The sequence below is a fragment of the Vipera berus genome, assembly GCF_964194415.1.
Source record: "Vipera berus genome assembly, chromosome: 7".
In the NCBI taxonomy this organism is placed as follows: Eukaryota; Metazoa; Chordata; class Lepidosauria; order Squamata; family Viperidae; genus Vipera; species Vipera berus.
The window spans coordinates 70,245,523-70,259,388 of NC_138209.1; the positions used below are offsets into that span (position 1 = coordinate 70,245,523).

A 13,866-nucleotide genomic window follows, 5' to 3' on the forward strand; every position below is an offset into this window, starting at 1 on the left:
ACTTGTGGACTTCAACTCCCAGAATTCCTCAGCCAGCCAGAGAAATATTCGGTTCATGCAAACTCTTATTTCAGTTACAGGATCTGCAGCTTTGCCCTGATGCTTTGCAGTGTTCCCAGCAATGGGCAGTCATTTTTAACACAAACTTAATTATATGATAAGGCCCGGGCTACCCTTCGCCTGCAATGAGCTAATTTCTGTTATTCTAATCTCGGTGTGACCTTGCCAAACCTGTTTGACCAGAGATAACAACAGGGTGAGTGCACACAATACTTCTACCTTCAACTCTCTCTTTTGCCTTGTTAAGGCTCTTTACAGTTGCAACGTTTCACTTGGAACTCTCTGAGTGAGCTCTTCTGAATGGCCAGCCTCTTGGTTTCCTGGATATCTGATTTACTATCTTAGCAAGAGAAGATATTCCTGTGACATCAGGGTCCTTTTTCTCTGCTGTGGGAGATGGTTCATCTAGACCCACATTTATGTTAACCACTGCAGGAGACGGCCAAGACTGACATCAATTTAACCAGGGCAGCCAGGTATGTTTTATGCTTTAGTCATTTCATTGGCATTTTCTTTCTGAGAGGGCAGAAGTTTAACACTATCCTTACCAGCAGTGAGTTTTCGCTCCCCTTCCTTTGCTGGGTTTTCATTAGTGCCAAAGCTAAACCAAGTGCTATAAGCTGGGGGTGGGGGTGGGGGTGGGGGTGGGGGTCAACTGCTATTAGCATCCATGGAGACAACAAAATATTTCCAGCAGGTTGGTTTGTTTGTTTATGCGCTAGATTTAACCCATCCTTCTTTATTCCAAAGGATTGTTGAATGAAAAATCTTCATCAGGGTCTAGTCCAAGCTGGGAATAAACAAAATGGAGACTGCTTTAGAAAGAAGGTTGTAGTTTATTGAAGAGTAGAGCCAGACAGAAGCCTGGCTCTGGGAAATCTGACCACGTGTAGCTGGGAGCGGTGGGTTTTTATACCTTCTTGGGCTCTTGAGGTTGTCTCCTGTTCCTGTTGCATGAACTTTGGCCTGAGGTTCAGTGTGTCCCGTTGGTATTCTGATGGTGGGTATGTAGATTTTAGGGGGTCTTTGTCTTTCTAATCTCATCAGCTTCTAGCAGCTTCCTGGCTCCAACCTTTCTGAAACGATGATTGAATTTGCATTTCTACAGACCTGAGTTTCTGGCTGTGGGGAGGGAGTTGCCTCATTGCCTCCTTATCTGTGTGTGTACGTATGTGCCTTCATGAGTATACACTCCATTACAGCATGCCTGAACATGGTGGCTTCGCTTGATCCCAGCTGACTTGGGAGGAACATGCTGGAAAACTGGTTCTGAAAGTCAATTTGCTGAATTTCTCCAAAACTACATTATGTGATGTTTTGTGCCTTTTCATTATTTACAGTGTTGTGCTGAACCCTTGCCACTTGGCCCTGCTGGGTCACCCAGCCTATGTTATCTATCGGGGATGCCTCCAATGTTTGTATTTGTCACCACGCTTTCCCATATCCCAGCCAGATTTAAATCATGCAGATCCGGTTCCATTTTGGAATTCAAGTCTCCCAAATGGGTGTCAACGTGAAAATAGTCCACTGTCTTCCTTTTTCTTCCTCCACTGGGTATGAAATTCGGTATCTATTGATGATGATAACTTTATTGTCACTTTGAATGTACACCAATCGGCATACATCAAAATGAAATTTCGTTGCATACAGCTCTCAAAGGGTCACCACCTCCGATATATACTCCTTGTTCGGGGCCCGCTCAAATTTCACATTGTCCATTTTAGTCTCTAGGGAGTGAACGATGGCAAACAGGACAGATGGAAATGGGGCTCCATGTGGATTAGCTCTCAAGTTAGCTTGTATTCTGACAACCTCGCCTTCTTTCCTTTTTCTGATCCTGACTCTTCCACCCTTTCCTTAAAGAGGCCTTGCTTCTTTTCGCCCCTGGAGCACGCTGCTGCCGCCACCAACTCCTCCAAAAGCCTCTCTCTCTTCCTCTATTTACTTTCTTTAAACAATGGGGACATAGACCAACTCAGGACATAGACCAACTCAGACTAAAATGAATGTTTCTGCCTGGGTGTATTGTATACCTCCTATCCAAATGACTATAAACACTGGATTAAGGAAATAAACTTAATCCACGAATCCCCACCTCAAATAATGGCGTGTGTTCCGTTTTTTTAAAATTTCTTTACCATTGTCAGCACATAGAGTTGATTTGCGTTAGGCTGCTAGCCTTCCTCTTGACAGGTTGCAATTATCTTTTGTGGTGTTACATTAAATGAGAGGCTGGGAACTTAGGGATAACAGTATGCCAAATCACTTAATCTATTTATACCAGGTGTTCTAGTTACTAACTTGTTAGTAAAATATAGATGCAGAAATAATTATCATGGAAAATAAAATGGTGGCAGAACTGTCTGGCGCATTATGAGAATGATAGAAGTTTCCATTTGAAATAAAACATGAAAGGCATCTTAATTTGTGTGAAAAAAACTCAGATCCCCAATAGCTTTCAACGTACCGCAACAGGAAATGAGGTCTCAGGTCTAAAAGAGAGCCAAGTTACGTTTGAGTAGGGAAACTCAATTGCAAATCCACCCTGAAAACTCACTAGATGTCAGCCCACCCCATCACACAGTGTTGTGTGGAGGCAGCACAAAAATTGAAGGAGAAAGTTCTTCTCTGTAAGTTTTTGGGAGAGAGCTGAGTCATCTACTTCTTGCAGAGCAAACAAATGAATATTAAAATGGTTGGCAAAGTATTTAAAATTAATTATATACAGGAAGTCCCCGACTTGCAATCATTCGTTTAGGGACCATTGAAAGTGACAACTGAAAAAAATGACCTACAATCGGTCCTCACACTTACGACCATGGCAGAATCCCCACAGTCGTGTGATCAAAACTGGGGACTTGGCAACCCCCAGATATTTATCATGGTTGCAGTATCCTGAGGTCTTAGGATCGTGACCTTCCCAGCTGTTTTCTGACAAGCAAAGTCAGTGGGGGAAGCCAGATTCATTTAACAACCACCTGATTTGCTTAATAACCGAAGTGATTCACTGAACAGCCAGGGCAAAATTGGATGTGCCTCACTGAACAACTGACTTGCTTTGCCATGGACATTCTGACTTGCTTTGCCATTGGTCCTAAATGTGGTCATAAGAACTATCTGTAAATTGCTATTAGCTTACGTATAAGTTAAAGGTCACGTGGAATTCTAAAGCTGCCATGTCATTATGTAAGATGCTTTCCCCCTTTTCTCTAATTTTTCTCTCTCTTTTACTTTTCATTGCCTGTCTTTTGCTTTATCCCATATTGTCCATCAATCAGAATGGAGCTGGAAGGGACCTTGGAGGTCATCTAGTCCAACCCCCTGCTCGAGCAGGTGTTCCTATACCATCTCAGACAAGTGATTGTCCAGTCTCTTCTAAAAAACCTCCAGTGATGGAGCACCCACAATTTCTGCAGGCAAGCTGTTCCACTGGTTAATTGTCCTCGCTGTTAGGAAGTTTCTCCTTAATTCCAGGTTGCTTCTCTCCTTGATTAGTTTCCATCCATTGTTTCTTATCTTGCCTTCTGGAAAATAAATTGACCCCTTCCTCCTTGTGGCAGCCTTTCAAATACTGGAATACTGCTCTCATGTTCCCCCCCCCCTCCACCCCAATCTTTCTTTTCTCTAGATTGGCCATTCCCAAATCCCGAAACTGTTCTTCATATGTTTTAGTCTCCAGGCCAATAGTCATCTTAGTTTATTTATTTATTTATTTATTTATTTATTTATTTATTTATTTATTTATTTATTTATTTATTTATTTATTTATTTGTTTGTTTGTTTTTCAAAGCCTCAACATCTTTTTTGCAACGTGATGACAAAAACTGGATGCTGTATTCCAGATGTGGCCTTACTAATGCTTTATAAAGCGGTACTCATACTTCACGTGATTTTGATTACCCCTGTATAATGTCATCAGCTTTGCATAGTCATCTGTGTTGGGCATAGTGCCTGTTAATCAGTTCCAGGTTTTGAGTTTACTCAGATTCAAACAAATGGCTTTCTCAATAGGCCATTTGAGGCTGGACAGATATCATTCGGTTGTAAATGGCAAGAATAGGATAGGATATGGTAGGGTAGGGTAGGGTAGGACAGGAGAGAACAGAACAGAACAGAAATTAATTAGGATAGGATAGGATAGGATAGGATAGGATAGGATAGGATAGGATAGGATAGGATAGGATAGGATAGGATAGGATAGGACAAGACAGGACAGGACAGGACAGGACAGGACAGGATAGAAATTAATTAGAATAGAATAGAATAGAATAGAATAGAATAGAATAGAATAGAATAGAATAGAATAGAATAGAATAGAATAGAATAGAATAGAATAGAATAGAATAGAATAGAATAGAATAGAATAGAAATTAATTAGGATAGGATAGGATAGGATAGGATAGGATAGGATAGGATAGGATAGGATAGGATAGGATAGGATAGGATAGGATAGGATAGGATAGGATAGGATAGGATAGGACAGGACAGGACAGGACAGGACAGGATAGGATAGGATAGAAATTAATTAATAGAATAGAATAGAATAGAATAGAATAGAATAGAATAGAATAGAATAGAATAGAATAGAATAGAATAGAATAGAATAGAATAGAATAGAATAGAATAGAATAGAATAGAATAGAATAGAATAGAGTATTCTTTATTGCCGAAGTCTGATTGGACATACAAGAAATTTGTTTCCAGTGTATTAGCCCTGCACGTACAAACAACAAAGTAATATAATCATAGGTTACCAATAGGAGAAAGTAGGAGAAAAGATGAGAAGAATAATAGTAATACAGCCCTACTACATGGGTGAGCCTTGGTGGAGCAGTGGGCTAATGCCTCCTTAAGTAACACCAGCTGCCTGCAATTAGTGCAGGTTCGCATCCCATCAGGCTCAAGGTTGGCTCAGCCTTCCATCCTTCCGAGGTAGGTAAAATGAGGACCCAGATTGTTGGGGGCAATTAAGCTGACTTTGTAATAATGCCACTTGGGCCCCCCCGAAAGCCCTAATAAGCAGGCATATACATAGAATGAAGGCTATTGCTAAGTACATTGATTTGTGCTTAGATTGTAAGCCGCCCTGAGTCTTCGGAGAAGGGTGGGATATAAATGGGATTTAAAAAATAAATAAATATTCTTAGACATAAGACCCCATCCTGTGGCAATTAGGCATGAGAGGAAAAAACTGTCCCAGTGTCTAGTTGCTTTGGCATGCAGCATCCTGAGTGGATGAGTTGAAACAGTTTATATCCAGGATGTGCGGGGTCTATAGATATTTTCTCAGCTCTTACAATGAGATGTTTTCTCATTATACTGTAGGATTACAATAGAATGTTAGTCTTCAAAAGACAAAGAAAAGCAGACATAGGATGAGTTGTTTTCCCAACTAAAAAGCTTGCTTCCAAAATCCTGATCCCGCCCAGTGACTATAGCTGCTGTTGTCTTGGGATATTATGACAATATTCCAGCAGAATGTTTAAAGAATCCGTAGTTTTTGCTATATTATTTCCTGCCCATGGCAAGGCCTATACTCTAGAGCAAAAACAAGCTCTTTTCTGTATTATGTTGATTGAAGGATTAACAACTGGCTTTGGCAGAACAGTTGTGGAACGGAAGGAAAACTCCACACATTCTCTCCAAGGCATTTTTTTAAAAAGGGAAAGAAACAAGTTACTACCAGCTGATTTTTCTTTTCTTTTCTCCACATCATATATGAATCGGAAGAATCCGCTACTCTTCCTTTCCAAACACTGTTCACCAGGAGTGCTTGATTCTAACTTGCTAGTTAGCAGCGTATGAAGAAAAGTCCATCTGCCTTGCTGATTCTGAAATAGAACCGTACTTTAAGCTGGCCTCCAGCCAGACAAACTTTTAAAGTACAGATTTCTCTCAAATAGAAAAATGGTAAGGTGTGCCCTGTTAATAAATGCACTCGGGAGTGTTGAAGGAAAAGTCTTCATCGTGGTTCAATCCAAGCCGGGAATAAACAACATGGTGACCGCTTTAGAAAGAAGGTTGCAGTTTATTGAAGAGGAGAGCCAGACAGGAAGATGGCTCTGGTTGAAAAAAGGGAGTGAGCACATGTAGGGAGTGGGTTTTTATACCCTCTGGAGCCTTTTGTTTGGAGTTGTTCCTGTGGCATGAACTTTGACCTGAGTCTGAGTGTGCCCTTTGGTATCTGTGGGTTAATTTTTTTTTTTTTTTTTTTGCCCAAGATGGCGACGGCCGCAACCTAAGCTTCGGGCGCTCTTCGAGGGCTCCAAGGAATTAGCTTAGGGAGGCCCACGGTATGTTTGGGCAACTCTGGGGGTGGGGGATTTACCAAACAGCTGCTGGGCGCTATTCTTTGCGGCGCTGAGCCCCCCCCCTCCGAACTAGCGGCACTGGAGAACTGCCGCCTGCCGAGCTCCATTATGGCGCCGAACGCTGGAGCAGCGCCGTGAAGCCCGGGACACCTTGCCTAATTTCTTTCTCCTACCGGCTTGTCGAAGCGATTTTGGGGATTTGGAGGACTCTGGAACAGCTGCTGGGCGCTGCTCTTCGTGGCGCTGAGCCTCCCCCCTCCGAACTATTAGCTTGCTGATCTGAACCGGCGGCGCTTGAGAACTGCCTGCCTGCTGATCTGCTGAGCTTCGCTATGGCGCTGAACACTGTGACAGCGATTTGAAGTCCGGGGAGCCTTGCGTTGCTCCCTTCTTCTGCCGGCTTGCCGAGGCGTCTTTGGGGACTGGGGGGATTTTAAAACAGCTGCTGGGCGCTGCTTTTTGTTGTGCTGAGCCTTCCCCCCTTCGAACTAGCGGCTTGCTGATTGGAACTAGCGGCGTTTGAGAATCTGCCTGCCTGTCGACCTGATGTTCTCCGCTATGGCGCCGAGAAGTCCGGGACGCCTTGCCCCGCCTTCCCTCTTCTGCTTGCTCGCCGTGAATACCCTCTGCTTGTCGGAGGGGCAGCGGCGACGATCCCACCGGTCAGAGATCTTTTTACGATCATTAGCTGGCTGGCACCGTTTTTGGCGGCGCGGAGCCTCTCTCTCCTCCCGGTTGGTGGCTGCAGACGGTGGGCCTGGTTATCGGCCTCGGCGGACATGTTGGCGAATTCCCGGACTTAATACATCTGCTGGGACTGCCTCTCTCCGCCGTTGGAAGATTGCCTGGACTGGCGGACGGGCGTTGGGAAAGAATGTTTTTGTTCTCCCCCCTCCCGGACTGGTGACGCTGGCTGGAGATGCGAGGATCGACAGAGGCCTGGCCTGCCTGTTCATATTTTCCCTGTTGACAGGCAGGCACCTGGCTAGCTCCATACCTGATGGGAATTAAGATCCCTCCTACTGATAGTCCAGTGTGGCCGGGTCCGGACCGTGGTGGGAGGACGGTTTTGGACTGGTCAGTGGCCACCTCACTGGTGTGAGAGACCAGTTGGGGTGGCCCTGGCCCAGGATTCCCTTCTCTTTCTCTGCCCTTGATTGGACTCCTCAGCCGGAGTGAGAGGACGACTGAGGTTGTCCCTTGGATTTCCCATCTCAGGTGAGAGCTGAGATGGCTCTGCAGATTAGGAGATATGCCTACTGGACTTTTTACCATCTCTATACCATCACTGAGTGATCCTTGGACATATTCATAACATCTGCCCTAAAAGACTATCCCAGCGCAGTATGATTTATCACTACTCCAGAGCTGACTTGTATGCCCTTAGGGCAGTTTCTGCCTCATGGGCGCGACCTGTCGCCTGTTTCCATACTCCCCTTAATGACGATCCCAAGCTTTGGGATTCCGAGAGGTGGTTGGGCTTAGATAGGGGCCTCGAGTCAAGATATGCTAAGAGGCCCCTGATAAAATTTTTAGCCGGTTATTTTAAGAGGTTAGGGAGGGGGAGGGAGGGGGGGGTATGGAGGGAATCTTTAACCGGCACTCAGTCTGGTCCTGTTAGAGGTCCTGACGGGACGGGGTCGGGGGAGGTGGCTGCTGGCTCTGAGAATGTGGGGGTGGGGCTTCAAATCCCCACGGCGATAGGGAACAGCAGCAGGTGTCTGCGCGGAGGGCCATATCAACATCTGGGATCGCGCCCCCGCTATCTCCGAGCGGTGGCGCGCTCCGACCCTCCGGTTAGCGCCCTCTTACCCGGGGATGAGGGTGATCAGGCCCCTGAGCTCAGGTTGGTCTATTTTAACGCTAGATCCGTAGTTAACAAAGCTCCCCTCATCCGTGATCTGATCGAGGAGGAACGTGCGGATCTAGCGTGCATCACGGAAACTTGGCTGGGCTCGGAGGGAGGGGTGCCTCTCACCGAGTTATGCCCGCCGGGTTTCCGGGTGCTGCACCAGCCGCGGGCTCAGGGCAGGGGTGGTGGGGTGGCAGTGGTTATTCGGGAGACCTTGTGTCCCCGGGAGGCCACCATTGTCCAGATGGCCGGGAGTGAATCCCTCCTCTTGAGATGTGGTCCTCGGGTTCAGTTGGGCTTGTTGCTCACATACCTGGCGCCCAGCTGTGTGGCAACAGCCCTGCCTGAGCTGCTCGACACCCTCTCAGGGTTGGCGGTGGAGTTCCCCAGGCTTATAGTCCTGGGTGACTTCAACCTGCCATCACTGGGGGGGTCGTCGGAGTTAGCTCGGGAGTTCATGGCTTCCATGACAGCCATGGGCCTGACCCAGGTTATTGAGGGCCCTACTCACGAGGGGGATCATACTCTCGACCTGGTGTTCCTGTCTGGACAGTGGTTGGATGATCTGGGAGGGGGTTCTCCATCCATCACCCCTCTGTCATGGTCAGATCACCACCTCCTGAGGCTGGTCTTCCGTCATGCCATCCCCCGCCGCTGGGCGGCGGAACCGACCAGGTGGTTCCGCCCCAGGCGCCTAATGGACCCGGACCGGTTCCAGAGGGCGCTTGGGCCGATACCTATCACCCTCACCCACAGCCCAGTCGATGCTCTGGTGGAGGCCTGGGAAACGGCTGCCACCAGGGCATTCGACTGCGTTGTACCCACGCGACCTCTGACTCGGCGCAGATCCCGTTGGGCCCCATGGTTCTCTGTGGAGCTCCGGGAGATGAAGCGTCGGAGACGAGGTCTAGAGAGCGGTTGGAGATCCAGCCGATCCGAATCCGACCGATTGCAGTTAAGAACCTTTATAAGGTCTTATCTTGCGGCGATAAGGACGGCAAAGTCTAACTACTTTGCCTCCCTTATCGCGTCCGCAGATAATCGCCCGGCCGCCCTGTTTAGGGTGACTCGCTCCCTCCTTAACCAGGAGGTGAGAGAGGATCCCTTGCAGGGATGAGCCGAGGAGTTTAGTCATCATCTGGCGGACAAAATCGCTCTGATCCGGACCGGCCTGGACTCTGACTGGGCAGAGTCTGACGTGGAGGAATCAGGCGGTCTTGAGCACGTTATCTGGACTGAGTTCGACCCTGTTTCCCCTGATGATGTGGACAGGATCATGGGGAGACTGAGCACCACCACCTGTTTGTTGGATCCGTGCCCCTCCTGGCTAGCTTATGCGGCTCGGGAGGGAACACGAGGCTGGTTCCATGCAGTAATAACTGCTTCTTTGAAGGAGGGTGTCTTCCCTGCCGCCTTGAAGGAGGCGGTGGTGAGGCCCCTTCTCAAGAAGCCTGCTTTGGACCCGGCTGTTTTAAACAACTATCGTCCAGTCTCCAACCTTCGCTTTCTGGCGAAGGTTGTTGAGAGTGTGGTGGCGCATCAGCTCCCTCTGTTCCTGGAGGAAACTGATTATCTGGACCCGTACCAATCGGGCTTCAGGCCCGGATACAGCACGGAGACGGCATTGGTCGCGCTGGTGAATGATCTCTGGAGGGCTAGGGACAGGGGTTGCTCCTCTGTCCTGGTCCTATTAGATCTCTCAGCGGCTTTCGATACCATCGACCATGGTATCCTGCTGCGGCGTCTCAGGGGGTTGGGAGTGGGAGGCACCGTTTTACGGTGGTTCTCCTCCTACCTCCAGGGCCGCTCGCAGTCGGTGCTGACAGGAGGGCAGAGATCCACCCCGAGGTCTCTCATTTGTGGAGTTCCTCAGGGGTCGGTCCTCTCGCCTCTCCTGTTCAACATCTATATGAAGCCGCTGGGCGAGATCATTCGTGGTTTCGGTGTGGGGTATCACCAGTACGCTGATGATACCCAACTTTTTCTTTCCACCCCAAACCAACCCAGCGATGCCCTCTCCGTGATGTCCCGGTGCCTGGAGGCGGTTCAGGTCTGGATGGGGAGAAACAGGCTTCGTCTCAATCCCGCCAAGACTGAGTGGCTGTGCATATCGGCATCTCGGGTTAACCAAGTTATTCCACCTCTAACGATGGGGGGTGAGGTGTTACCCCCCGTTGATAGGGCTCGCAACCTGGGCGTCCTCCTGGATTCACGGCTCAATTTTGAAGACCACATAGGAGCCGTGACCAGGGGGGCTTTTGCACAGGTTCGCCTGGTGCGCCAGTTGCGTCCCTATCTGGACCGAGACGCCCTACGCACAGTTACTCATGCACTTGTGGCCTCCCGTTTGGACTACTGTAACGCTCTCTACATGGGGCTGCCCTTGAAGACCACTCGGAGGCTTCAACTGGTGCAGAATGCGGCCGCGCGAGTTGTAATGGGGGTCTCCCGATACTCCCATGTAACACCTCTACTCCGCGAGCTGCATTGGCTTCCAGTTGCCCTCCGGGTGAAATTCAAGGTGCTGGTTATTACCTATAAAGCCCTACATGGCCTGGGTCCGGGCTATTTGAGGGAACACCTGCTGCCGGCATCAAACGCCCTTCGCCCAGTGCGCTCCCACAGGGAGGGTCTGCTCAGGGTGCCGCCGGTGAGAGATTGCCGGCAGGTGACACCCAGGGATAGGGCCTTCTCGGTGGGAGCGCCTGCCCTCTGGAACCAGCTGCCGGTGGAGCTGAGGACTGCCCCCGACCTCCGATCATTCCGCCGGGGCCTGAAGACCTGGCTCTTTGAGCTCTCAGGCCCAGGCTGAGGAGAAATTTTTAATTGGGGTTTTAATGTATACAGGGTAATTTAATATTTTTTTTTAATTGGTTTTTTAACTTTTGTATGGTGGATTTTAATTCCCTGTAAACCGCCCTGAGTCCTCAGGGAATAGGGCGGTATATAAATGTAACTATAAATAAATATAAATAAATAATCCTATTATGTCCTGTCTTAGAGTTTGGGTAGGGTATGTAGATTTTAGGTGTCTTTGTCTTCCTAAGCTTCTAGCTGGGGGCCTCCAACCTTCCTGGATTATTATTTACATCTTCTTGGGGGAGGGAGAACTTGGGACTATTAAGAAAACTGGGCATGTTTTTCTGCCTCTTTAATATCCTTTGAGAAAATATATTTTTCTGCCCTTTTAATATTTCCTTCTCTCCTTTTCCGGCTTCGTCCCATAGACAAAGATCCTTCGAGATGGGCAAGTTTATGAAATCTGGTAAGGTCGTTCTTGTTTTGGTGGGATGCTATTCTGGATGCAAAGCTGTTATTGTTAAGAACATTGATGATGGCACTTCAGACCGCCCATACAGCCATGGCTTGGTGGCAGGTATTGATCTTTACCCACGCAAAGTAACAGCCAGTATGGGCAAGAAGAAGATTGCTAAAAGGTCCAAAATCAAGTCCTTTGTTATAGTTTACAATTACAACCACTTGATGCCAACCAGGTACTCTGTTGATATTCCCCTGGACAAAACCATTGTCAACAAGGATGTATTTAGAGATCCTGCCCTGAAATGTAAGGCACGGCAAGAGGCCAAAGTGAAATTTGAAGAAAGATACAAGACAGGCAAGAACAAGTGGTTTTTCCAGAAGCTCAGATTCTGATTTGTTTTCAACTGAACCAATAAATGTTTTTGAAAACTCTAATATATATATATATATATATATATATATATTTCCTTCTCTGGGCGGGGCTGACTTCCCACAGGAGACAAAGCCAAGACAAGTGTTGTTCTCTCTTTGCCAAAAAAAAAAAGAGATCATGAATTTTGTCAAGCTCATGAGACATCATATTGCTCCTTTGTTCACAGGAGGGTTAGTTTACTCTCCTCTGTGCATGTACAAAAAAAACCCTAAGAAAATAAGATACTGTCTTTTACCCAGTGTAAAATAAAGGATATTTCAGTGCTCACCCCAATGTGATTTCTGCTGTTTCTCTGGATGGGAGGAAAGTCTATTGGTACCATCTCACCACTACCACTGCTTACCCTCAGATATGAGATTGGTTAGTAGCACACAGCTCAATATTCATTATTTTGTCTATGGAGATTCTCAGTCATCCAGTCATGGTTGTCCCCAAAGTGCTTTTTCAAAGGCAACTGGACTTTGTATTTCCTTGAAAATGTTTCACTTCTCATCCAAGAAGCTGACGTTGAAGAATAGAAAAAGCTTTTTGGATGAGAAGCAAAATGTCCTCAAGGAAAGCAAAACCCAGTTGCCTTTTGAAAAAGCACCTTTGGATGAATAGGTGGAGCCTTGGTGCCTTGGTGGAGCAGTGGGCTAATGCCTCCTTAAGTAACACCAGCTGCCTGCAGTTAGTGCAGGTTCGAGTCCCACCAGGCTCAAGGTTGACTCAGCCTTCCATCCTTCCGAGGTAGGTAAAATGAGGACCCAGATTGTTGGGGGCAATAAGCTGACTTTGTAATAATGCTGCTTGGTGTGTGTGTGAAAGCCCTAATAAGCAGGCATATACATAGAATGAAGGCTACTGCTAAGCTTGTAAGCCGCCCTGAGTCTTCGGAGAAGGGCGGGATATAAATGGAATTAAAATAAAATAAAATAAAAATAAAATATCCCAAAGGTACTTTTTCAAGAGGCAACTGGACTTGCTTGTTTTTCTTTGAAGACGTTTGGCCTTCTCATCCAAGAAACTTCTTCAGCTCTGACTGGATGGTGGAGAACGGAAGGATTTATGCTCCTGGCAGACAGCGGGTCACTCACATTCTTTTAGCAAGTCATTAAGACCACCTGGAGGTTTCTTTGTGTCTTCAGGGTCACCTGAGTGGTGCAAATGGGTGTGTAGCCTTCTTGGAACTGCTGAAAGGACGGTGCTGTAGACTGGAGATAGATGACGTCGTATCCCTCCCTCTTTGTTGAGAGAGGGCTGTTCAGTTTTGTTCAGAGTTGGAGAAGCTTCTTGCCTCTTGAAAAAGCACCTTCGGGACAAGCATGGCCTGGATGACTGAGAATCTCCATAGACACTTTGGGTCAATACTGGTTAGCTTCAAGACAGAGCTTAGTAGGGTCTCTGCTAGCTTCTTCCCTGTATCACCCTTTGATCCCTGGGTAGAAAAGATCAACCTATGGGCAGATAAGCCCTGACATGGGAGTTAGGGCTGATAACCCAAAAAGGCTTAACCTAAGGAAGTTACAGTCCATGGATAGATCTTGGCTAGACCCACTCCACTGCTCTACGGCAGAAGAGGAGAACATCAGGGCAGATTCTCCTTTGGCTCAGCAAAGGCTGACTCCACCCACATCCAGACAGAGGAAGCTTGATCAATGCTATCCTCTCCTCTTACCCCTAAAGCCTGTTTCCCACCTTTGGGGGTGGGGGGAAAGCTTGAAAATTCTCCAGTCAACCAGGCTTTACCTAGAATGGGAATCCAGAGGTGATAAATTAGCAAAGACATCTGCCCTTTTTTGCTGTGTACATATCCACCCACTGTAAGTTCTGCTATGTTCTGGGAAGAGGCAGAGGACTGCATTTGCACCCGCACTTATATACTGCAATAGGACTTATATACTGCTTCACAGTGATTTACAGCCCTCTCTAATGGTTTATAGAGTCAGCATATTGACACACATCCCCCC

The 13,866-nt window shown here is 47.3% G+C and overlaps 1 protein-coding gene across 2 annotated transcripts in view; it reads left to right on the plus strand.

The window, feature by feature from the left end:
• The first annotated feature begins 303 nt into the window (after positions 1–303).
• The window catches only part of LNX1 (ligand of numb-protein X 1), a 147,494-nt gene continuing 133,931 nt past the window's right edge, over positions 304–13,866 (plus strand). Inside the window, exons 1-2 of one of the 2 annotated variants that reach the window (XM_081332987.1) lie at positions 304–536; positions 11,451–11,919. In XM_081332987.1, the coding sequence (XP_081189113.1) occupies positions 11,467–11,877 (411 nt within the window). In that variant the 5' untranslated portion in view covers positions 304–536; positions 11,451–11,466 and the 3' untranslated portion in view covers positions 11,878–11,919. Of the gene's footprint in view, positions 537–11,450; positions 11,920–13,866 lie in introns of those variants that run through there. The other variant, XM_081332986.1, reaches the window with a different exon arrangement.